This window comes from Acipenser ruthenus, chromosome 4 (genome assembly GCF_902713425.1).
Source record: "Acipenser ruthenus chromosome 4, fAciRut3.2 maternal haplotype, whole genome shotgun sequence".
In the NCBI taxonomy this organism is placed as follows: domain Eukaryota; kingdom Metazoa; phylum Chordata; class Actinopteri; order Acipenseriformes; family Acipenseridae; genus Acipenser; species Acipenser ruthenus.
In genome coordinates this window covers 106696253-106722738 of record NC_081192.1, presented here as the reverse complement: position 1 = coordinate 106722738, position 26486 = coordinate 106696253, and the positions used below count along the sequence as shown (strand labels likewise).

At 42.4% G+C, this 26486-nt stretch overlaps 2 protein-coding genes across 3 annotated transcripts in view; both read left to right on the top strand.

Annotated features, from left to right (window-relative positions):
• The first annotated feature begins 581 nt into the window (after window positions 1–581).
• LOC117399595 (myeloid differentiation primary response protein MyD88-like) lies at window positions 582–11153 on the top strand. The gene is made up of 5 exons (XM_033998880.3): window positions 582–1486; window positions 3303–3428; window positions 7198–7378; window positions 8342–8433; window positions 10437–11153. The coding sequence occupies exons 1-5, from the start codon at window positions 1171–1173 to the stop codon at window positions 10589–10591; spliced, it is 870 nt and encodes a 289-aa protein (XP_033854771.3). The 5' UTR covers window positions 582–1170; the 3' UTR covers window positions 10592–11153.
• Window positions 11154–22769: 11616 nt separating this feature from the next.
• Window positions 22770–26486, top strand: part of LOC117400393 (serine/threonine-protein kinase OSR1-like) — an 81305-nt gene continuing 77588 nt past the window's right edge. The window contains exon 1 of one of the 2 annotated variants that reach the window (XM_059023378.1): window positions 22770–23018. In XM_059023378.1, coding sequence (XP_058879361.1) covers window positions 22949–23018 — 70 coding nt within the window. In that variant the 5' untranslated portion in view covers window positions 22770–22948. The remainder of the gene's footprint in view (window positions 23019–26486) is intronic. The other variant, XM_034913461.2, reaches the window with a different exon arrangement.

Here is a 26486-nt window from a genome sequence, read left to right as displayed (position 1 = left end):
TCGCACTATTACAAAAGAACACAAGAACATAAGAACTTAAGAACATAAAGTTTACAAACGAGAGGAGGCCATTCAGCCCATCTTGCTCGTTTGGTTGTTAGTAGCTTATTGATCCCAGAATCACATCAAGCAGCTTCTTGAAGGATCCCAGGGTGTCAGCTTCAACAACATTACTGGGGAGTTGGTTCCAGACTCTCACAATTCCCTGTGTAAAAAAGTGCCTCCTATTTTCTCTTCTGAATGCCCCTTTTCAGGTCAAAAAAGTCCCCTGGGTCGACATTGTCTATACCTTTTATAGATCTTGGGAGTGGCGTAGCGGATACAAAGAAGTAATTAATAGGTGTTAAAACCTGTTACATACACAACCAGAATTATTAAACAAATAATCCATATAACTGAGTATATATTCTGAATGGCGCAAACACTGCCTAATAGATGACTCTGCTGTTAAGTTGCTGAGCACACCGATACAGTGCTGTACTTAAAAAAAAAAAAAAAAAATACTGTTTCCGAAAGTGAAAACTGGAATGCCTGGTGACCCTAACACGTTTGTACAAACGGCACACCTCTCCGACAAGCCCGTTTCTACAGTGGCCAGCCAGGTATCTCATCTGACAACACTCCGAGTCAGAAGATCGTGCTTTCCAGGTTAACCTGACAGCACGCTCGGCCGAGTCTGTGACGTAGCTTCCTTACCTAGTTCCTCTTTCTTTGGTTGTGGGAGCAGTTTCCAGTAAATGAGATTGGTGAGCGTCATACGAGGAAATAATACAGCCTCGGATTGTTTTTACTGTTTTTCTTTATTTTATATAGTGTTCAGTACGTGACCGGCATCATCTGGGCTTTTTTCTAAAAGTCATTTTTCACTTTCCCAGAACTTGTTTTTTGCAGACCGTAGCAAATCACAATAGCGGGATCAATTTATGCGCAGGAAACGCGAAGATAAATGAAGAAAGAAAATAAAGGGAAACTGAAGTGCAGACAATACTGACGTCTGATGCACACGGGGAACCTTTAATACGTGTTGTTATCGTGATAGGTGGGGGTGGGGGGGAGTGTGTGGACAACCAAGTTTCGGGATTCCGTGTAGTACGACGTTTTGATTCTGTTTACATTGCATTTTTTTTTTTACTGTTTGATCTAATAATAGCCGTGGTTTTGTTACACACAATGGCTGTGTCGTGTTGCAGCTCAGCTATCGACTTTGACAGCATTCCTTTGACAGCGCTGACTGGCACGGTTAGAAAGAAGCTCGCACTTTATTTAAACCCGAAGCAGGTGTCCGCAGCGGACTGGACTGCCCTGGCAGAGGCAATGGGATTTGAATACCTGGAAATCAAAAACTACGAACAGTACCCGAATCCCACAAAAATGATACTGGAGAACTGGGAACGAACGAGCACGCAGGCCACCGTGGGGAAGTTGCTGGAGATGCTCACAGCAGTGGAACGAGTCGATGTTATCTCTGACCTACAGGGGCCTATTGGTAAGTACTTTTCAATCCTTTCACTAAAATACACCTCTGAACTACATATAAATCCTATATAAACACTGATAATATTACGACTATAGAACTGACAACCGATTAATATTGTGCATCTATTGCAATAATATTGTATCCAGATTTATATAACTTGTGCTCAGTATATGGTTATGGCGTTTAGTGACGCTCCCGGGAAAACAGGGACCGGTGGCAACTATACTCTCAACAGAAAGTATTCCTCAGTTTCCTTGCCTCTGGTCCAGGGATGGCAGTAAGACTCCTATTTCATAATATACTGCCATGAAGAGGAGGATGTCGTCACTTCGTGATAGAAACCTCCACTAGCCCTGCAGCCAGTCCTGGCTTTCAGAACTCCCATTCTCAGGTGTTTTATTGAAATGAGCCGATGCCAGGAGGTTCCACAGTCAGACCCTTCCTAAGTGTGCTCTCAATGAACTGGCCTGTGTCTACAGCTTGACTGTTAGGAGCTGTTCATTCAGCTAGGAGGGAATTGACAATATGTTTAATGGGTTGCTGAAACTCCTGGCTACTGATCATTTCAATAATATGCTGGGTGCAGCAGGGCTAGTGTGAGGGTCAGCCGGTCAGCCTGGGTTTGATTGCAGCGTCCAGCTCGGGGCAGTTACAATTACAGCAGCATTGTGTACTGAAATTACAACTCCAATTACAATGCTATTGTTCAATTCTAATGATGCTACAGTGTTTGCAGTTATAATTACAATCACACTAAAAAGTAGCTCCACTCATTAACATGTTTATTCTAGCAAGCAGTAATCACAGGTACAAATACACAAACATACTACAGTATAGAACGTTTCTCAAACAAAGGAGGTCACTAAAAGGATTTAAATAGAAAAATGTTCTCTCAGTGTAAAACACAGTGAATGATTAAGCTTGGAAAGGTGCGCAATTGAACTGTAACTGATCAATTGCCATGTTTCATTACACAGCTGTGCCATGCTTCAATTACACAGGTGTGCCATGCTTGAATTACACAGCTGTGCCATGCTTCAATTACAATACAATTACACAGGTGTGCCATGCTTCAATTACACAGGTGTGCCATGCTTCAATTACACAGGTGTGCCATGCTTCAATTACACAGGTGTGCCATGCTTCAATTACACAGGTGCCATGCGTCAACTACAATTTGAATTGCAATTAATTAGGAGTTCCACAATGCCATTGTAATTGAGCCCCGGTCTGGCGTCCAGTAGGGGTTGCAGTAATGTGGTGAGGTGAACTACCCTGAACACACACAGTGTACCTCACTCCCTGTGAGCTCCGAGTCAAGATCAGCAACAATTACCCACCCTGCGCTCCACACAGCAGTGCTTTACTGGGTGAGCCTCTGGGACTCTGAACAATAAATTTAACAGAAGGAAAAACAATACAGTACTGTAGGAGCAGTGTCTTCAGTGAAATGTGTGCGGCTGTACTGTAGGAGCAGTGTCTGCAGTGGAATGTGTGCGGCTGTACTGTAGGAGCAGTGTCTCAGTGAAATGTGTGCGGCTGTACTGTAGGAGCAGTGTCTGCAGTGAAATGTGTGCGGCTGTACTGTAGGAGCAGTGTCTCAGTGAAATGTGTGCGGCTGTACTGTAGGAGCAGTGTCTGCAGTGAAATGTGTGCGGCTGTACTGTAGGAGCAGTGTCTGCAGTGAAATGTGTGCGGCTGTACTGTAGGAGCAGTGTCTCAGTGAAATGTGTGCGGCTGTACTGTAGGAGCAGTGTCTGCAGTGAAATGTGTGCGGCTGTACTGTAGGAGCAGTGTCTGCAGTGAAATGCTCTCCTCTTTGCAGAGGAAGACTGCAAGAAGTATCTCAAGAAGCAGCTTCAAGAACAGCCTGTGCAGGTCCCTAAGGTGGACAGCTGTGTGCCAAAGACCCTGGAAATGAACGGGATCACTATCAACGACGACCCCTCGGGTAAGTGTTCAGAGCCAGCTGTCTGTGCCAAAGACCCTGGAAATGAACGGGATCACTAGCGATGACAAGCCCTCGGGTAAGTGTTCAGAGCCAGCTGTCTGTGCCTGGCACCCTGGAAATGAACGGGATCACTAGCGATGACGAGCCCTCGGGTAAGTGTTCAGAGCCAGCTGTCTGTGCCAAAGACCCTGGAAATGAACGGGATCACTAGCGATGACGACCCCTCGGGTAAGTGTTCAGAGCCAGCTGTCTGTGCCAAAGACCCTGGAAATGAACGGGATCACTAGCGATGACGACCCCTCGGGTAAGTGTTCAGAGCCAGCTGTCTGTGCCAAAGACCCTGGAAATGAACGGGATCACTAGCGATGACGAGCCCTCGGGTAAGTGTTCAGAGCCAGCTGCCTGTGCCTGGCACCCTGGAAATGAACGGGATCACTAGCGATGACGAGCCCTCGGGTAAGTGTTCAGAGCCAGCTGTCTGTGCCAAAGACCCTGGAAATGAACGGGATCACTAGCGATGACGAGCCCTCGGGTAAGTGTTCAGAGCCAGCTGTCTGTGCCTGGCACCCTGGAAATGAATGGGATCACTAGCGATGACAAGCCCTCGGGTAAGTGTTCAGAGCCAGCTGTCTGTGCCAAAGACCCTGGAAATGAACGGGATCACTAGCGATGACGAGCCCTCGGGTAAGTGTTCAGAGCCAGCTGTCTGTGCCTGGCACCCTGGAAATGAATGGGATCACTAGCGATGACAAGCCCTCGGGTAAGTGTTCAGAGCCAGCTGTCTGTGCCTGGCACCCTGGAAATGAACGGGATCACTAGCGACGACGAGCCCTCGGGTAAGTGTTCAGAGCCAGCTGTCTGTGCCTGGCACCCTGGAAATGAACGGGATCACTAGCGATGACGAGCCCTCGGGTAAGTGTTCAGAGCCAGCTGTCTGTGCCTGGCACCCTGGAAATGAATGGGATCACTAGCGATGACAAGCCCTCGGGTAAGTGTTCAGAGCCAGCTGTCTGTGCCAAAGACCCTGGAAATGAACGGGATCACTAGCGATGACGAGCCCTCGGGTAAGTGTTCAGAGCCAGCTGTCTGTGCCTGGCACCCTGGAAATGAATGGGATCACTAGCGATGACAAGCCCTCGGGTAAGTGTTCAGAGCCAGCTGTCTGTGCCTGGCACCCTGGAAATGAACGGGATCACTAGCGACGACGAGCCCTCGGGTAAGTGTTCAGAGCCAGCTGTCTGTGCCTGGCACCCTGGAAATGAACGGGATCACTAGCGATGACGAGCCCTCGGGTAAGTGTTCAGAGCCAGCTGTCTGTGCCTGGCACCCTGGAAATGAACGGGATCACTAGCGATGACGAGCCCTCGGGTAAGTGTTCAGAGCCAGCTGTCTGTGCCTGGCAGTGGGGGGAAGAAGCTGGTCTGAAAGTAGTATGAGCTGGATTTGTACTGGGTGCACGTGTGTGCATGGGAGAAGGGAGAGAGGCTTTTTCTTCTATACAGAATATACAGTACTCACAAATATAGCATATTATCACCTGCTTCAGTTTAGGCCACTAAATGTACTTGAACTGAAAGCTTAAATTATGTTGCACATTGTTGGGAGAACAATTATAATATATATATAATGAATATGTGCCCCATTTTGCACATCCAAGCTGTGTTTCTGTGTGGTAAGCAGAAGGGTTCAGCGCACCTTCAGTTCACTGTGTATGTGCCCTAACATTTTCCACTGACTCTTAAGTGTGTAGTGACTAGTAATTACGCTTTACCTATCAAAAAAACAGGATCTACTCAGGCAGTTACAGACTGTTTCTCTGGAGGTGTTTGGTATCTTTTGATGGTTTTATGATACATAAACCACATGTCTAATAGTAGTAAGCCTTTCTAAACATGTGGGACAAGTAACATTAGTTTCAAGCTTTCCAATTAATTAATTATATATATATATATATATATATATATATATATACAGACGTGCTCAAATTTGTTGGTACCCTTACAGCTCATTGAAATAATGCTGCATTCCTCCTGAAAAGTGATGAAATTAAAAGTTATTTTATCATGTATACTTGCATGCCTTTGGTATGTCATAGAATAAAGCAAAGAAGCTGTGAAAAGAGATGAATTATTGCTTATTCTACAAAGATATTCTAAAATGGCCTGGACACATTTGTTGGTACCCCTTAGAAAAGATAATACATAATTGGATTATAGTGATATTTCAAACTAATTAGTTTCTTTAATTAGTATCACACATGTCTCCAATCTTGTAATCAGTCATTCAGCCTATTTAAATGGAGAAAAGTAGTCACTGTGCTGTTTGGTATCATTGTGTGCACCACACTGAACATGGACCAGAGAAAGCAAAGGAGAGAGTTGTCTGAGGAGATCAGAAAGAAAATAATAGACAAGCATGGTAAAGGTAAAGGCTACAAGACCATCTCCAAGCAGCTTGATGTTCCTGTGACAACAGTTGCAAATATTATTAAGAAGTTTAAGGTCCATGGAACTGTAGCCAACCTCCCTGGGCGCGGCCGCAAGAGGAAAATCGACCCCAGATTGAACAGAAGGATAGTGCGAATGGTAGAAAAAGAACCAAGGATAACTGCCAAAGAGATACAAGCTGAACTCCAAGGTGAAGGTACGTCAGTTTCTGATCGCACCACCCGTCGCTTTTTGAGCGAAAGTGGGCTCCATGGAAGAAGACCCAGGAGGACTCCACTTTTGAAAGAAAAACATAAAAAAGCCAGACTGGAATTTGCTAAAATGCATATTTACAAGCCACAATCCTTCTGGGAGAATGTCCTTTGGACAGATGAGTCAAAACTGGAGCGTTTTGGCAAGTCACATCAGCTCTATGTTCACAGATGAAAAAATGAAGCTTTCAAAGAAAAGAACACCATACCTACAGTGAAACATGGAGGAGGCTCGGTTATGTTTTGGGGCTGCTTTGCTGCGCCTGGCACAGGGTGCCTTGAATCTGTGCAGGGCACAATGAAATCTCAAGACTATCAAGGCATTCTGGAGCGAAACGTACTGCCCAGTGTCAGAAAGCTCTGTCTCAGTCGCAGGTCATGGGTCCTCCAACAGGATAATGACTCAAAACACACAGCTAAAAGCACCCAAGAATGGATAGGAACAAAACATTGGACTATTCTGAAGTGGCCTTCTATGAGTCCTGATCTGAATCCTATCGAACATCTATGGAAAGAGCTGAAACTTGCAGTCTGGAGAAGGCACCCATCAAACCTGAGACAGCTGGAGCAGTTTGCTCAGGAAGAGTGGGCCAAACTACCTGTTAACAGGTGCAGAAGTCTCATTGAGAGCTACAGAAAACGTTTGATTGCAGTGATTGCCTCTAAAGGTTGTGCAACAAAATATTAGGTTAGCGGTCCCATCATTTTTGTCCATGCCATTTTCATTTGTTTTCTTATTTACAATATTATGTTGAATAAAAAATCAAAAGCAAAGTCTGATTTCTATTAAATATGGAATAAACAATGGTGGATGCCAATTACTTTGGTCAGTTTCAAGTTATTTCAGAGAAAATTGTGCATTCTTCGTTTTTTGTGGAGGGGTACCAACAAATTTGAGCACGTCTGTATATATACATATTAGTACATAATATGTATGTAGTTACAGGCTTTTGATGCCATGGTAACTACACCCACTCATTCTATTCATGTGATTGTGATGTCATTTACTAGATTGTCAATGATGTCCTGATCTCCTATTCCTTTCTAACACTGATACCCATGTGTCCCCAGGTCACATGCCTGAGCTGTTTGATGCTTTCATCTGCTACTGCCACAGGGATATCGACTTCGTCCACGAGATGATCAGACAGCTGGAGCAGACAGAGCGCAAGCTCAAGCTCTGTGTGTTCGACAGAGACGTGCTCCCTGGGACCTGCGTGTGGAGCATCACCAGCGAACTCATAGAAAAGAGGTGAGCGCTCCTCTCTTTCACGGAGCTCTATAAAGGGAGCTATCCTCTTTCACAGCTCTATAAAGGTGAACTCTCCTCTTTCATGGAGCTCTAAAGGTGAGCTCTCCTCTTTCATGGAGCTCTATAAAGGAGAGCTCTCCTCTTTCACATAGCTCTATAAAGGAGAGCTCTCCTCTTTTACATAGCTCTATAAAGGTGAACTCTCTCTTTCACAGCTTTATAAAAGAGAGCTATCTCTCCTGTCTCACTGAGCACTATAAAGGTGAGCTCTCTCCTCTCAGAGCTTCATAAGTAAGCTCTCCTGTCTCACGGAGCTCTATAAAGGTGAGCTCCCTCCTCTCTTTCACAGAGCTCTATAAAGGTGAGCTCTCCTCTTTCACAGAGCTCTATAAAGATGAGCTCTCTTTCACAGAGCTTTATAAAAGAGTTCTCTCCTGTCTTTCACGGAGCTCTATAAAGGTGAGCTCTCCTCTTTCACAGAGCTCTATAAAGATGAGCTCTCTTTCACAGAGCTTTATAAAAGAGTTCTCTCCTGTCTTTCACGGAGCTCTATAAAGGTGAGCTCTCCTCTTTCATGCAGCTCTACAAAGGGGATCTTTCTCTTTCACGGAGCTCTATAAAGGGAAGCTCTTTTTCATGGAGCTCTCTGGGACAGTGTGAATTGAAGGACGGAGGCTAATCTGTCCGTCTTGTGTACATGCTGAGTGAGTCCAGCCAGAGAGGATGGCGATGCTACGAAGACTCAGCACTGAACTTCATTGGCAAATCTGGGGTGTTCACTGTTGAAATGCCTTTATATGTAAGTTTCTGAAAAAATCTAAACTCTGTAACATCATGTCTAAAATAGTTTTTTAGTTCCTTCGATAGATGTATGTCGCTGATCTGTTTTATATGTCCGATGCAGTATAACAACCAATCACTGGCCAGTTCAAAGTCAACCAGGATTATGTTTCTGTCTTGCAGGTGTAAGCGGATGGTGGTGATCATTTCAGACGATTACCTTGACAGTGATGCATGTGATTTCCAGACCAAATTTGCCCTGAGCCTCTGCCCAGGTGAGACATTATGAGCCAGACCAAGAAACAGAAAAAGCTTTTAAGCAGTTAGGCCTGAAACCCTGGTTTTAAACAGCTTTCTCAGTTCTGGTGCCCACGTGTTATTATAAGGGGGTGCTTATACTTGTACTCATAATTGCCTTTAAGAAGTATTTATCGGCAAATAATAAACAAATCAATTCATTAATGTTTTTCATTTCAAAACAAAAGTTGTCCTCCCCTCACCTTTACAATGTTGTACCAATCAATGGCAATTAACTTCCGCACAGTGTTTTAAAAGCCGATTGGAAGCAAATTGTATCCGGGGCGCTGACGTTTTAACTGCCGCACTGTCTTACCGAAGTCTTGCTTAATTGCCATTGATTGGTACTCGATTGTAAAGGTGAGGGAAGGACCGCTTTTTAATTCCTGCCGATTTTTAAATACTTCTTAGGCAATCACGAGTATCAACATGCCCCTTGTCATTAAGCACTTGATCGTCCTGTAGTACAGGTAATGTAATAGAGACTGATCATATAAAAAGTGCTATAGTGAAGAAAGTGACCTTTAATTCTGCCCCATTGCAACTGTAACAGAGGGGACAGAAACGACTCATTTTGAGCAGTTTAACCATTTTGTATTCACTGTGGCTGGATAAGTTCATTTATTAAACATGCGAACAGTGGATATATACTGTATATTGTACACATATCTAAGGCCTTGTACACACACACAGTTCAGTTGCTCGACAACCGTATTTCCAAATGGCACTCGCTGTGGTTGTGTGTTGTACATACACACACACACCTTTCATTACTGAAGCGAGCGATTCCCCGTTTAAACAAACCGCTGAACTCGGCTCATCATTACACTCATCAAGTTATACAGATGTGGAAATCGATTAGAAACAGCCCAAAAACTCGGTTACACAAGGGCATCTGGCATACTTTAATAAAGGCAATGTATGCAGTTGCGGTTGAAGCGAGGTGGCTGTGCTGGATCGTTTTAGTACTAATTTAACTTGCAGACAGGAATACTTTTTGTCTGCGCTGACATTCCAGTTTGGTTTCTGAAAGCTGTTTATTTTAAGTTCTGTTCAGCAGCCTCTCTAGTAGCTTTTTGTTTAATGTGTGATTCTGAAGCTAAATAGTGACCGATCGTATTTTCTCCAAAGAGACATTAAGATATGCAAAACAATTACCTCAGTCTGCATGTGCAGTTTCTTTGGAAAATATCTTGAAACGATCATCAGCCGAAATATACTTTGCTTTTTTTGTCGTCCATTTCTACTATTTTCCCTCCAATGCTGAAAACTAGATTTTAGCAACTTAAATCAAAACAATGCAGCACTGACTTTGTCCCACCCCCTCCTGCACAGTACAGGTCACATAAAAGCAGTAAAGACGCACTGATAGGCTGATTAAAACTTTGTCATTTGAATAATAAACAAGAAAGTTAACCGCTTTGGAGAATTTGTTTGTGTAAATGTTATTTGTGGACGTTTTTTGTTTGTTTGTTTTTTGCTTAAGTGCAATGCACACGGGACGGTGAAGGAATAAAAAAGGGCTCTCTACAGAAGGAAGACGTGTAGTTTGCGTCGCTTGCGTTGTGCAGTAGTTCATTTAAACAAGTTTTTTTTTGTTTTTCCTCTCCGTACTTGTTTGTATGCATTGGCCTCTAAAAGAGGTGCATTTCGCGGTGACCCTGCAATTTCATGATTTCTGCGAAATCACGATTTAGGTAGACCCCTAGTAATACACACACACAGTTAGTGCGCATTAACAAACCAAACTGAATGAATAACTGCACTCGATACTTGTTCTGAACAGGATTAACTAGTGCGGTTGTCGCTGCCCTTTGTAACCGAACTGTGTGTGTATGCAAACCATATTAAGAGCAAAAGGTGAACTCACAACAGCATTTAGCCTGTGTGTACGTAGCCTTTCAGTGCTTGTCTCCTCATACAGTGGTTATTTCCATCATACTGTACATGTTATAACAGTTTGTATTCTGTGTCCTGACAGGTGCCCGCTCGAAACGCCTGATCCCAGTCAAGTACAAGCCCATGAAAAAGCAGTTCCCCAGCATCCTGCGGTTCCTGACGCTCTGCGACTACACCAACCCCTGCACCACGTCCTGGTTCTGGGGCCGGCTGGCCAAGGCGCTCTCTCTCCCATAGATACCGGGCCGCTGCCTGTCCATTCGGAGCAGCCAGGCCACTGAGGACAGCATAGCCATGGACATGAAGGGAAAGCCAGCCTTTGTCTGCTTGCGTATTGGCAGACTGTTCTTAAAACTCTGCTTCGATACAGGGCTCGTACTGTAGATGAAGTGTACTGTTGCTGGAGTGTGGTCTAGAGCAGTGGTTCTCAATCTGTGCTCTGCCGGCTCCCTTCAGGTGGTCTGTGGAAAGGTTATGTAATTACAGTTTATAGATCCCATTGCAAACCCAAAACTTGAGACCTTAAAAACTCAGCTAAAGAAGCAGGAAGAACATGCATGAGGATATTTCCAAGTTAGAAAAACGTCTGCACTCTCCGTCATGTATACTTGTGGAGCGTCTAAAGTGTGTTCTTTACCAGAGCCTGTTCATGTATTGTGCTCACGTGCACTCACACAGCAGCTTGTAAAGATAACATCCGGAAAAAAGAAACTGTATTATATTTACTTCTGCTTTGGAGAAAAAATAATCCTTCAAACAAGATTATATTTGTTGTAAACATTAAACTGGAAGATTGTAACATTTCCATTTATTGTAATTAATTGAAACGAATGAATTGCTCCCAGCACAGCCACCTTTACCAAGAGGGAGTGCACCTCTCCTACCCCAGGGTCCTAAAGCCTCCCAACTCCAGTTAGGAATGTACACTCATCACTATATATATATATATATATATATATATATATATACACACACACACTTACACAGGCTAACTTCACTATAACAAACCCCCCTGGGACCTGGAGAAATGTTATATCAGGGTGTTCACTATAATAGGGTTTGGCATTTTTCTGTATCAGAATAATGACAAAAAGGCAATTTGAATTGAACATCAATATATAGTACTTCTATGAAGATTCCTTCACATTGATCAACATTTAAACTGTATTGTGATAAGGTACTCATGTCACATGTGTGGGTAACCGCATTGCAAGACAGAGAGACATGGGAGTTGGAGCTGAAACGCCGGCACAGGCATGCAGGATGTATTAAACACAAAACAGAAAGTAAACAAACAGGTCATGAGACGCTACCAACGATGGTAACACACAGAGGACACACACAGAAGACAGGCAGGCAGCAAGTCTCAATCAAGCGCCCGTCTGTAAGCAATCATTTAATTAAACACAACAAAGGTTTCTATATATAAATTACACCAGCACTAATTTCCCCTGTGCAGGGCAATCTCCATGCTACAGGTGTGTTTAAAAGAAAACAGTAAAGAAATGAAAAAGGAAAGAATGGACACTTACATGCTGAACACAGTAATTACATGTCCTTTCTCTTGAAAATAAACTATCCAGCGTAGATTGCTCCTCACGGCTGTTGCCTGGTTGCAGTTTGTGTGAAGATGACGGACAGGCAACGATTGCATTCGTCATGCATGATTCGTACTACAATAGGTCATCTTTGAATTAGTGTTATCTTTGAATTAGTCAACCATGGTGTTTGTTTTCACTGAGAGAATAACACTTGACACTGGAGAAAGTTCAGTGTTAGTCAATACTGAGATTGTTGTATCCGGGTCGAGCCTGTACGTGATCGTTCTAGTAAGGCTAATTTGCATTGAAAAAATCGGTTCTTGCTGTTGGGATCGTTAAAAACGGGTGTTTGTTATAAAAAGGGTTCGTTATAGTGAAGTTAGCCTGTATATATAAAATAAATGTGTGGTACTTTTGCGTTCCTGTCTATCATATGAGGATTCCAGTACCATAGCGAGGCATAAATGTATCATCACAATCAGCAAGTACTGTACTTCGGAATAGATATTGTAAAACAATTAATCTTCTGCTTACTCGCAAGAGCTGCAAGCCCTACGAGAGAGGAGATTGTTTCAGTTCTATTACATTTTCACGCATGATTTTTAAAAGTTTTTTTTTTTTTTTTTTTACATTGGCAGTGTTTCTTATATAAAATGAATGTACAGTATAACACTTTGATTTGAATAACCGATAAATAAATGTCTCAAAATGGAATTGTGCAGGACAGTGTTGGGCGTGGATGTAAATGACTGGAATGCTGGTCCAGACTATTTGCTGGGAGGGGAGCCCATCTGCGAATAGTGCACTGTAGTGGATATTTACTTCATTCACTTATCTAGGGAATTCATCCCAAATACTCATTTTGTTTTAACTTGTATTCTAAGTATTGCCCCCAAATGGAAATAATCGCAATAATTACTCCAGCTGTAAATCACTCTCAATTTCGCATGCAGCTTAGTAGCCAATTTCAAAATGCGGGATACAACAGATTTTGAGATGCCAAACTTTTCTGCTGCCCGTACTTGTTTAGCACCGGGTTCACGTAGTGCCTCCAGAATCTATAGAAAGGTCTACACGTTTTGAAGCCATGATGGCAGAGGACAATCAGACTCAATAAATGCACAGCTGTGTTATGAAAGCTGATACACAAATAGACGCTGCGATGCGTGCGCGCGATGTATTCATGTGGGTGCCGTAGCCATAGAAACTGTAAAAAAAAAGTTGTCATTAAACATAAGAACATAAGAAAGTTTACAGAGGAGAGAGAGGAGGCCATTCAACCCATCTTGCTCGTTTGGTTGTTAGTAACTTATTAACAACCAGCAGTCTTCTTGAAGGATCCCAGGGTGTCAGCTTCAACAACATTACTGGGGAGTTGGTTCCAGACCCTCACAATTCTCTGTGTAAAAAAGTGCCTCCTATTTTCTGTTCTGAATGCCCCTTTATCTAATCTCCATTTGTGACCCCTGGTCCTTGCTTTTTTTTCTGGTCAAAAAAGTCCCCTGGGTGGACTTTGTCAGTACCTTTTAGGATTTTGAATGTTTGAATCAGATCACCACGTAGTCGTCTTTGTTCAAGACTGAAAAGATTCAATTCTTTTAACCTGTCTGCATACAACATGCCTTTTAAACCCGGGATAATTCTGGTTGCTCTTCTTTGCACTCTTTCTAGAGCAGCAATATACTTTTTGTAACGAGGTGACCAGAACTGAACACAATGTTCTAGATGAGGTCTTACTAATGCATTGTAAAGTTTTAACATTACTTCCCTTGATTTAAATTCAGCACATTTCGATATATATCTGAGCATTTTGTTGGCCTTTTTTTGTATAGGTTCCCCACATTGTCTGGATGAAGATGTAACGAGTATTAATACTCGTTTATATGTATTTCACCCAAATCCTTCTGTTAGTTTTTTTATTTTTTACGTATCCGTGGAGAGTATCGATTGCTCTGTGGTGTATTGCTCTGGCCTGCGGGACAATCCAGTCAGCAGCGCGCGGTTTTTACTCCTCAGTCTGTCTTTGGCTCTACTGAGGAGAGGTATGTGTTTGCGTATGCGCCAATGTACATATAATATAAACGTTTAGAACAAGTGAAACTTTATGTAAATATGTTAGAATGTATTCCAGCATTGTTGTGTTGCTAACGAATTGATTGTGATGAAATAGTAATTTGTTAAGAGTTTTCTTTAGCGAGTGTTGCAATGTTAGGCTAGCTAGTTTCAGTACATGCTAGCAGGGTGTATGTAGCTTCCCACGTGTAAGCACTCGCTCACTTTACTTTTCCTCATGTCAGGTGTGCACTGCGTGCAACATAGAGAAGCTCATCACCATTCATTCCATTGTATTCACTGCATTTATTTCATCTAATTCAGGTATGTTAATCTACAGTTGTATTGTTGTATATTGCATTTATTTGGCTGAGTTGCCATTATTTACAATATAGCCGGTGGTCTTTTAATGTAATGTGTTTGATACAAAAATGTATTTATTTTTATAATCTAGTACTTTTATCTGAACGATTTATTTTATTTATAAATATATTATTATTTCTTATTGATTTATTAGGGGCAATTCCTTTTGTCATAGTTTCCTTTTAAAATGTTAAATCTTTGCAGCAGGAATATATATTTTTCTATACACTGTAAGAATGTTATTAGTTTTAAGTAATGGTCAATGAAGTAGCTGTATTATTGTATTATCAATTAAATCCAGCTCAGTCTGTCTTTGGCTCTACTGAGGAGAGGTGTGCACTGCGTGCAACATAGAGAAGCTCATCACCATTCATTCCATTGTATTCACTGCATTTATTTCATCTAATTCAGAATAAAAGACCAGAAACCGGCAACCAGTGTCCAGAGTCCTGTTCATTATCCATACACCAGAACACAACGCAGAATCGTAGTCAGACGGGCTACAAAGACATCCTTGAGTCAACATAAACTCCTAGATCTTTTTCATAGATCAATTTCAGTGTCTCCCATATGATATTTATAATGCACATTTTTATTGCCTGCATGCAGTATCTTACACTTTTCTGTATTAAATGTAATTTGCCATGTGTCTGCCCAGTTCTGAATGCTGTCTAGATCATTTTGAATGACCTTTGTTGCTGCAACGATGTTTGCCACTCCTCCTATTTTTGTGTCTGCAAATTTAACAAGTTTGCTTACTATACCAGAATCTAAATCATTAATGTAGATTAGGAATAGCAGAGGACCTAATAGGAGGCTGTGTGGTCCAGTGGTTAAAGAAAGGGGCTTGTAACCAGGAGGTCCCCGGTTCAAATCCCACCTCAGCCACTGACTCATTGTGTGACCCTGAGCAAGTCACTTAACCTCCTTGTGCTCCGTCTTTCGGGTGAGATGTAATTGTAAGTGACTCTGCAGCTGATGCATAGTTCACACACCCTAGTCTCTGTAAGTCGCCTTGGATAAAGGCGTCTGCTAAATAAACTAATAATAATAATAATGATCCCTGTGGTACACCACTGGTTACCTCGCTCCATTTTGAGGTTTCTCCTCTAATCAGTACTTTCTGTTTTCTACATGTTAACCACTCCCTAATCCATGTGCATGCATTTTTTTGAATCCCTACTGCGTTCAGTTTGAGAATTAATCTTTTATGTGGGACTTTGTCAAAAGCTTTCTGGAAATCTAAATAAACCATGTCATATGCTTTGCAGTTATCCATTGTCAATGTTGCATCCTCAAAAAAATCAAGCAGGTTAGTTAGACACGATCTCCCTTTCCTAAAACCATGCTGACTGTCTCCCAGGATATTGTTACCATATAGGTAATTTTCCATTTTAGATCTTATTATAGTTTCCATAAGTTTACATATAATAGAAGTCAGGCTTATTGGTCTGTAGTTACCTGGTTTGGTTTTGTCTCCCTTTTTGTGGATCGGTATTACGTGTGCTATTTTCTAGTCTGTCGGTACAACCCCTGTGTCAAGAGACTGCTGCATGATCTTGGTAAATAATTTCTTTGAGTACTATTGGGAGGATCTCATCCGGCCCAGGGGATTTGTTTATTTTAAGAGCTCCTAGTCTCTTTAACACTTCTGCCTCTGTTATGCTAAAGTCATTTAAAATTGGATAGGAACAGGTCGACATGTGGGGCATGTTGTCCGTGTCCTCCTTTGTAAAAACCTGTGAAAAATAATCATTTAATATATTTACTATTTTTTTTCTTCATCTATGATTTTGCCATTTGTGTCTCTTAGACATTTAACAGTTGCTAATATTCGCAATCCATTAACATTAAAGTCTATGGGATGGGATTGGTTCCAGTGAAAATGTTGTTAATAAGCCAAAGTTTATTATCAGTCTTTTATCAGAGTTGCTAATAACCGGCATCTACTGTAATATGAAAAGTAGAGTTTGTACTTAATAATTACGCGACAAGGTTCCCAGTGCTGCAGTCAGCTGAGATCCGAGCTCATTAGTCAGTTGCAGCGGGTTGTCTTGTGGTGACGTCAGCAGCGGGAAGTTCAAACAAAAGCACAGTCTTGCAAGCAGGAACAGGAAGCTTTAGTTGATGCACAGTCATTGGCAGATACAAGACCACGAGTACACAATTCTATGGATCTTGGAAGCTGCACTCAAGTTTCTAGAACAAAGTACTTGACATCGCTCACACTCCTTTTGGAGAGGCACAGCTTCAATGGTGGCGACGAGCAGGCAGGCATGCAGACAGGTATCAGATGGTTTCCACAGCAACGGGTACTTCACAGGCTGTGACGTAGCCTTGTTCTTAGGATGTTGGCAGCGGGTACCTTTGATGAAGGGAGAGCACGTTCCTCGAAGTGATCACGTCTTGGATGGATGAGAGAGAGAACGTCCTGGGTGAGTGATAGAGCACCCTTAGATGGAAGAGAGCATGTAGACAATAGGACAAGCAGAAGCTTAAATGCATGTCAGAGAAGCTCTTGGCAACCTCTTAGGATGGATTAATTTGATAAAGAGGACGAATGTACCTCCATCGGACTCTGTGTTAGGCGAATTTCAAATAAGATGGTATTTAACATATCATAAAACCACACCTCACTTAGCATTCTTACAAGCACTGAGGAAAGCGTGTTTAAAAACCAAACCTATCATAGTAAGATAACTATGGCCGAGTATCTTGTAATTAACTACGGGTTATAGTTTCATCGTCGCCATGAAATACGCATTTGGCGCATACTAAACATTTGAGTGTTTGCCGTGAAATAACTGTATAAAACATGATTTACATGACTGCTATCCAATATCTACACCCATTGTTATGGTTTTACATACAAGATCATTTCATGCCTATGTACATCGTATTAGATTTAATACAAAATAACTATCTATCTATCTATATATATATAGACATCAAATTTCTCATCTCTGTCCATGGACTATTACCAAAGTGTACTGTCCGTTTTATTCACTAGGTGTCGCTATTTCCCATTAACCTTTAAAATGCCAGTCCTTTCAAATTCCTGGCTCCAGGAAGTCTCTTTCCAGTATAATTAATTAATCAAGTCCCTTTGAAGCTTGGAGAGGGTGACATCTTCTTGTGGTCTGGCAGATAAGAGGTTAGATATGTCTCTTTCTTTATATAGCAAATGCAAGTTAAGTGTTTAAGGGGGAGGGAAGATTTTGGACTGTAAAACACAGATGGCTTTCTAGTATTATGTTTCATTAAGCTCAATTCCCAATTAAATATAAAGCTCCCAAATATCTTTACAGTACATACAATCATAAGCTGATAAAGACAAACTTCAGTTTTTTACATCACCCAAACATAGGTGTCCATTCCCGGTCCTGGAGGGCTATTCCGCTCCAGGTTTAACAGGTCAAATGAGATCATGAACTACTTCAGGGTCCTGGATGGAGGGTTTCAATTGGTTCAATTAAACAATCTGGAACAGGGTTGGAACAAAGACCAGGAGTGGAACTGGGAGGGTCAACCTTGGCCACCCATGGGGTAGGTGTACAGTAGTTGCTACTAAAAAGTTCTAATGGGAGCTTGACTTATAATTTACAATCACAATGTGAATGTGGTTAGCATAAAGAATTCACAGCATTGTGTGTGAGCCAATCACTCGACAGGATGTGTACAGGTCATTGAACACTGCATGAATGTGATTGGTGGAGAGTGTAAGCCATATTTCAAGTCTGTGTTACCCTATTCACACTACCTAAGCATTGCATATTGCACGCTCAGTGTGTTCCAGCACTCTGCTGTATCAGGTGCCATATTGCTTCCAAATCCAAAGTAGGCAGCTTATCAGCAATCGTCTTTGTTTGCTAACAGCATTACTGGCAGCTGTTAATAGCATTGATTAGCTTAGAGTAATACTAGCCAGCCCTTTATAATCCATGCATTATATCTTATAACAATTAGCCTTGTTTTCACTGGCAACATTATGTTTATGATGAAGATCTACAATAACTTCTATTTATTATTTATCTCAGGTTATTCTGGTAAAATCTAATTTATTCAGCCAGCACATTGTTTTTTTTGGTTTGTAGGGTGACTAGATCTCCAGCTCCTAGAAAGTTGCAGAATTCAAGTTACTTATAAAATGTTATAGCTAACTTGAAATCTGCAACTGTTTGGAGCTGAAAACAATTAAAAAGGTTTAATTAAGCAAATGATCAGTTCTATTAAGGGTCTAGTTAAGTAACTGAAAGCTCAGCTGGAATGAAAACCAGCAGACACGGGGCTCCCCAGGACCGGGGTTGAAAACAAGCAGACACGGGGCTCCCCAGGACCAGGGTTGAAAACCAGCAGACACAGGGCTCCCCGGGACCGGGGTTGAAAACCAGCAGACACGGGGCTCCCCAGGACCGGGGTTGAAAACAAGCAGACACGGGGCTCCCCAGGACCAGGATTGAAAACCAGCAGACACAGGGCTCCCCAGGACCAGGACTGAAAACCAGCAGACACAAGGCTCCCCAGGACCAGGATTGAAAACCAGCAGACACAGGGCTCCCCAGGACCGGGGTTGAAAACCAGCAGACACGGGGCTCCCCAGGACCAGGATTGAAAACCAGCAGACACAGGGCTCCCCAGGACGAGGATTGAAAACAAGCAGACACGGGGCTCCCCAGGACCAGGGTTGAAAACCAGCAGACACAGGGCTCCCCAGGACCAGGACTGAAAACCAGCAGACACAGGGCTCCCCAGGACCAGGATTGAAAACCAGCAGACACGGGGCTCCCCAGGACCAGGATTGAAAACCAGCAGACACAGGGCTCCCCAGGACCAGGATTGAAAACAAGCAGACACAGGGCTCCCCAGGACCAGGATTGAAAACCAACAGACACAGGGCTCCCCAGGACCAGGGTTGAAAACCAGCAGACACAGGGCTCCCCAGGACCGGGGTTGAAAACCAGCAGGACACAGGGCTCCCCAGGACCAGGATTGAAAACCAGCAGACACAGGGCTCCCCAGGACCGGGGTTGAAAACAAGCAGACACGGGGCTCCCCAGGACCAGGGTTGAAAACCAGCAGACACAGGGCTCCCCAGGACCAGGGTTGAAAACCAGCAGACACAGGGCTCCCCAGGACCAGGATTGAAAACCAGCAGACACAGGGCTCCCCAGGACCGGGGTTGAAAACAAGCAGACACGGGGCTCCCCAGGACCAGGGTTGAAAACCAGCAGACACAGGGCTCCCCAGGACCAGGGTTGAAAACCAGCAGACACAGGGCTCCCCAGGACCAGGATTGAAAACCAACAGACACAGGGCTCCCCAGGACCGGGGTTGAAAACCAGCAGACCCAGGACACAGGGCTCCCCAGGACCAGGGTTGAAAACCAGCAGATACAGGGCTCCCCAGGACCAGGGTTGAAAACCAGCAGACACAGGGCTCCCCAGGACCGGGGTTGAAAACCAGCAGACACACCCTTTCCTTACCGTGACACATTGTCTCAGCGCATGTTTTAAATTCCATACTGTGCCATGCCTTGTCAGCACTACACCTTGTGGGCATCCTGGCACATCTCACACTGGCACGACGGTCGATAATGGATAATTGCAAAGCATATGACAAAGTTTTTAGAAAGCTTTTGACAAAGTCCCACATAAAAGATTAATTCTCAAACTGAATGCAGTTGGGATTCAAGGTAATGCATGCACATGGATTAGGAGTGGTTAACATGTAGAAAACAGAAAGTACTGCTTAGAGGAGAAACCTCAAAATGGAGCGAGGTAACCAGTGGTGTACCACAGGGATCAGTATTAGGTCCTCTGCTATTCCTAATCTACATTAATGACTTAGATTCTGGTATAGTAAGCAAATTTGTTAAATTTGCAGATGACACAAAAATAGGAGGAGTGGTAAACACTGTTGCAGCAGCAAAGGTCATTCAAAATGATCTAGACAGCATTCAGAACTGGGCAGACACATGGCAAATGACATTTAATAGAGAGAAATGTAAAGTATTGCATGCAGGCAATACAAATGTGCATTATAAATATCATATGGGAGATACTGAAATTGAAGAAGGAAACTATGAAAAAGACCTAGGAGTTTATATTGACTCAGAAATGTTTTCATCTAGACAATGTGGTGAAGCTATAAAAAAGGCCAACAAAATGCTCGGATATATTGTGAGAAGTGTTGAATTTAAATCAAGGAAAGTAATGTTAAAACTTTACAATGCATTAGAAAGACCTCACCTAGAATATTGTGTTCAGTTCTGGTCACCTCGTTACAAAAAGGATATTGCTGCTCTAGAAGAGTGCAAAAAAGAGCAACCAGAATTATCCCAGGGTTTAAAAGGCATGTCAGAAGTCTTGAACAAAGAAGACTACGTGGTGATCTGATTCAAGCATTCAAACACAATAACACAGCCCTGCACAATGCAAACACAATAACACAGCCCTGCACAATGCAAACACAATAACACAGCTCTGCACAATGCAAACACAATAACACAGCCCTGCACAATGCAAACACAATAACACAGCTCTGCACAATGCAAACACAATAACACAGCCCTGCACAATGCAAACACAATAACACAGCCCTGCACAATGCAAACACAATAACACAGCCCTGCACAATGCAAACACAACAACACAGCTCTGCACAATGCAAACACAATAACACAGCCCTGCACAATGCAAACACAACAACACAGCCCTGCACAATGCAAACACAATAACACAGCCCTGCACAATGCAAACACAACAACACAGCCCTGCACAATGCAAACACAATAACACAGCCCTGCACAATGCAAACACAATAACACAGCCCTGCACAATGCAAACACAACAACACAGCCCTGCACAATGCAAACACAATAACACAGCCCTGCACAATGCAAACACAACAACACAGCCCTGCACAATGCAAACACAATAACACAGCTCTGCACAATGCAAACACAATAACACAGCTCTGCACAATGCAAACACAATAACACAGCCCTGCACAATGCAAACACAATAACACAGCCCTGCACAATGCAAACACAATAACACAGCCCTGCACAATGCAAACACAATAACACAGCTCTGCACAATGCAAACACAATAACACATCCCTGCACAATGCAAACACAATAACACAGCTCTGCACAATGCAAACACAGTAACACAGCTCTGCACAATGCAAACACAATAACACAGCCCTGCACAATGCAAACACAATAACACATCCCTGCAGAATGCAAACAGAATAATAATACAGTCCCGTCGCCAGCCCCTTTTTACTACTGTGTGTGTGTGTGTGTGTGTGTGTGTGTGTGTGTGTGTGTGTGTGTATATATATATATATATATATATATATATATATATATATATATATATACACACACACACACACTCCTATTCCAAAATACAGTGAGTTGTACCTATACCCGACTAGCTGGTCCACGTCATTTTCTTTTCTTTCAGCACGGTGTACGGTGGAAGTAAGGCAGTAAACAATGAGCCGTGCCCAAGGACACTGAGGGCAAGTCACTGCAGAGTAATCGTGTTTCATATCAAAACCCCAGCTCTGTCTTTTGCATAGGGAGTTATATATATATATGAGTCATATCCTTTATTTCCCTGTTCTTTGCTTATCATAACAGCTAAGATATCAAGTCCTTGCAAGAGCAGCCTGTGCAAAACCACAATGCATACCTGAACTGACTGTCACCATGCCAACATTAGGAAACGAGCAATACCGATGCATTCATATTTTATCACAGACACGGGTCATTTGTTTTGCACAACATAACTCTCTCTATATATATTTTCTCTGTTTAAAATCTACCACTGTATGTTTTAGTGACTAGTGTGCTTTCAAAAGACACACAGCATCCGTCTAGTCTCAGTGGCAAAAGACTGACGTGCGCTCTCTTTTTTTAAAAAGCGATCTGGTGAAGGCGGAAGTTTAGAAATTGCAGGCGCGCTCGTGAGATCATTGTTTGATTGACAATCACAAGCACCAATAGCTTGCGGGGGTACATGAACACGGCCAATCTGAAGCTGATAGGAGCGCAGGCGCATTGAATTTATTTCGAGGGCTGGATCTTTTGCCATTTACAGTGTGGACAAACTAGACAACATCCATCTATACAGACCATTGCTCAGCCTTTACGCTTTCAACTCCGATTCAACATCTGAAATGACCGTTGGCAAGCATATTAAATAATTTGTTATATAAATAACTACAATATGAATCCATTAAAAAAAGAAGTTTGAATAAGCCAGTCATTTTTGATGTACAGCTTTACATACAGCAGCACCCACACGACTGCAGTATATTTATTTTAAATATTCAACATACCATTATATATATATATATATATAGTTAGCCTCGAGTATGCCACACTCAACATGGCCGAACTTGGCCTCCACTTCCCGGTGATGTCACCGAGGAGGTGGGCGGGGAGTCTCCAGCTAGTGGCAAAGTTTGGGAATGGTAGTTGGTGGTTGGTTCTGTGAAAGACTGTGAGGGGAAGTGCTGCTTCTGCTCGGCCGAGGGGACTATTGTTTTAATTTCCAGTGAAACAAAACATCACGGCTCGAGGGTTAACATTTACACAGAAGCGTTTTCAATCTGAACGACAGTAATGACGGAGGACGTGAGCGCTCTGCCTTGGTCCATTAGCAAGGATGACTACGAGCTGGTGGAGGTGATCGGTGAGTGTGATTGTGCACACATTGTGTGTGTGTGTGTGTGTGTGTGTGTGTGTGTGTGTGTGTGTTATGTACATGGTGTTCGTTCTGGATAGAGAGGCGCAGACATGTATCCTCGCCCGTGTTATTATATGGGCTGTTTATTCTGAAAGATGACGTTCACGGGCTTTCTAAACAGTGAACGTCTAGATTAACATAAGGTGTTTGAATGTAAAGACATTCATTTAAACACAGTGCTCCCTGTGCACGGTCCAGACAATACACCACACCAGTGCTGCCGGAACTGAACTGTAGATATGAGCTTGCCCTGGCATAACTTCAGAGTAAGATAATAATGCTAACATGAGAATGGATGATAATAGCAATACATGTTCTGTTGTTAAATGTTTTGAATGCAACGGATTCGTCAGGTTGTCATTTGTGTTTTTTCAGTCCAGGCACACAGTACGACTGCCTCATCTGCACTGTACACAAGAGTGGGCGGGGCTCTGTCTGTTGCAATGTCGGAGCCACAGGCCTTCGCCTCGGCTTAACTTTTTTTTGTCTTCTTTCTAACAAATACATTAAAGTTATGTGTTTTTTTTCTGCATGTCAATATATTTCTTCACGATGTTAGACGACCCTTTACGTAATTAGATTATTCTTAAAAGTCTGCGTTAAATAAAACAAATACAAAAGCACAACGTATTCAGTAAGTGTTTCTAGAGCTGCACTGCTGTACATGAAGGAAGTAGATCCCAAACTCAGACTTGATCCTTGACTGACAGAGTTGGTTGTTTGGAATCTCTGAAGGAACAATGTGTTTGAGGGCTGACAGCTTTGTGTTTTGTGTTGTGGTTATACAATGTGTTTGAGGGCTGACAGCTTTGTGTTTTGTGTTGTGGTTATACAATGTGTTTGAGGGCTGACAGCTTTGTGTTTTGTGTTGTGATTATACAATGTGTTTGAGGGCTGACAGCTTTGTGTTGTGATTATACAATGTGTTTGAGGGCTGACAGCTTTGTGTTTTGTGTTGTGGTTATACAATGTGTTTGAGGGCTGACAGCTTTGTGTTTTGTGTTGTGATTATACAATGTGTTTGAGGGCTGACAGCTTTGTGTTGTGATTATACAATGTGTTTGAGGGCTGACAGCTTTGTGTTTTGTGTTGTGGTTATACAATGTGTTTGAGGGCTGACAGCTTTGTGTTGTGATTATACAATGTGTTTGAGGGCTGACAGCTTTGTGTTTTGTGTTGTGATTATACAATGTGTTTGAGGGCTGACAGCTTTGTGTTTTGTGTTGTGGTTATACAATGTGTTTGAGGGCTGACAGCTTTGTGTTTTGTGTTGTGATTATACAATGTGTTTGAGGGCTGACAGCTTTGTGTTGTGATTATACAATGTGTTTGAGGGCTGACAGCTTTGTGTTGTGATTATACAATGTGTTTGAGGGCTGACAGCTTTGTGTTTTGTGTTGTGATTATACAATGTGTTTGAGGGCTGACAGCTTTGTGTTTTGTGTTGTGATTATACAATGTGTTTGAGGGCTGACAGCTTTGTGTTTTGTGTTGTGATTATACAATGTGTTTGAGGGCTGACAGCTTTGTGTTGTGATTATACAATGTGTTTGAGGGCTGACAGCTTTGTGTTTTGTGTTGTGATTATACAATGTGTTTGAGGGCTGACAGCTTTGTGTTTTGTGTTGTGATTATACAATGTGTTTGAGGGCTGACAGCTTTGTGTTTTGTGTTGTGATTATACAATGTGTTTGAGGGCTGACAGCTTTGTGTTGTGATTATACAATGTGTTTGAGGGCTGACAGCTTTGTGTTGTGGTTATACAATGTGTTTGAGGGCTGACAGCTTTGTGTTTTGTGTTGTGGTTATACAATGTGTTTGAGGGCTGACAGCTTTGTGTTTTGTGTTGTGGTTATACAATGTGTTTGAGGGCTGACAGCTTTGTGTTGTGATTATACAATGTGTTTGAGGGCTGACAGCTTTGTGTTGTGATTATACAATGTGTTTGAGGGCTGACAGCTTTGTGTTGTGATTATACAATGTGTTTGAAGGCTGACAGCTTTGTGTTGTGGTTATACAATGTGTTTGAGGGCTGACAGCTTTGTGTTTTGTGTTGTGATTATACAATGTGTTTGAAGGCTGACAGCTTTGTGTTGTGGTTATACAATGTGTTTGAGGGCTGACAGCTTTGTGTTTTGTGTTGTGGTTATACAATGTGTTTGAGGGCTGACAGCTTTGTGTTGTGGTTATACAATGTGTTTGAGGGCTGACAGCTTTGTGTTGTGATTATACAATGTGTTTGAGGGCTGACAGCTTTGTGTTTTGTGTTGTGATTATACAATGTGTTTGAGGGCTGACAGCTTTGTGTTTTGTGTTGTGATTATACAATGTGTTTGAGGGCTGACAGCTTTGTGTTTTGTGTTGTGGTTATACAATGTGTTTGGGGGCTGACAGCTTTGTGTTGTGATTATACAATGTGTTTGAGGGCTGACAGCTTTGTGTTTTGTGTTGTGATTATACAATGTGTTTGAGGGCTGACAGCTTTGTGTTTTGTGTTGTGGTTATACAATGTGTTTGAGGGCTGACAGCTTTGTGTTTTGTGTTGTGATTATACAATGTGTTTGAGGGCTGACAGCTTTGTGTTGTGATTATACAATGTGTTTGAGGGCTGACAGCTTTGTGTTTTGTGTTGTGGTTATACAATGTGTTTGAGGGCTGACAGCTTTGTGTTGTGATTATACAATGTGTTTGAGGGCTGACAGCTTTGTGTTTTGTGTTGTGATTATACAATGTGTTTGAGGGCTGACAGCTTTGTGTTTTGTGTTGTGGTTATACAATGTGTTTGAGGGCTGACAGCTTTGTGTTTTGTGTTGTGATTATACAATGTGTTTGAGGGCTGACAGCTTTGTGTTGTGATTATACAATGTGTTTGAGGGCTGACAGCTTTGTGTTGTGGTTATACAATGTGTTTGAGGGCTGACAGCTTTGTGTTGTGATTATACAATGTGTTTGAGGGCTGACAGCTTTGTGTTTTGTGTTGTGATTATACAATGTGTTTGAGGGCTGACAGCTTTGTGTTGTGATTATACAATGTGTTTGAGGGCTGACAGCTTTGTGTTGTGATTATACAATGTGTTTGAGGGCTGACAGCTTTGTGTTGTGATTATTTATTTAGGTTTGTTTTCTGAAGTAGTGCTATAGATTTGGGTATGTTTGTTGCTGTGTATCTCTATAGATACAAGTTACTCTACCAGGCCAGCGTGTTGCTTTAGCCGCTTAGAATGTCTACTGATGTCTGAATGGCCCTTTTTTGTATCACATTATGATTACGAGCTGCATAACATCCCTCGGACACCACACAGGAGCTGTTTTGTTGTGATACTGTCCTGTTCACAATACAACACAAAAGACACTGTGTAACCTTGCCAGTATTGCAAAATATATGGTTTGAATTATTAACTGGCCAGGCCTGTC

What these genes read in the sequence shown, in the direction of transcription:
- LOC117399595 (XM_033998880.3), top strand. Translation starts at nt 1,171, where the DNA reads ATGGCTGTGTCGTGTTGCAGCTCAGCTATCGACTTTGACAGCATTCCT. An exon ending in TGACCTACAGGGGCCTATTG is followed by an intron (nt 1,487 to 3,302) that starts GTAAGTACTTTT and finishes TCCTCTTTGCAG; the next exon opens with AGGAAGACTGCAAGAAGTAT. An exon ending in TATCAACGACGACCCCTCGG is followed by an intron (nt 3,429 to 7,197) that starts GTAAGTGTTCAG and finishes ATGTGTCCCCAG; the next exon opens with GTCACATGCCTGAGCTGTTT.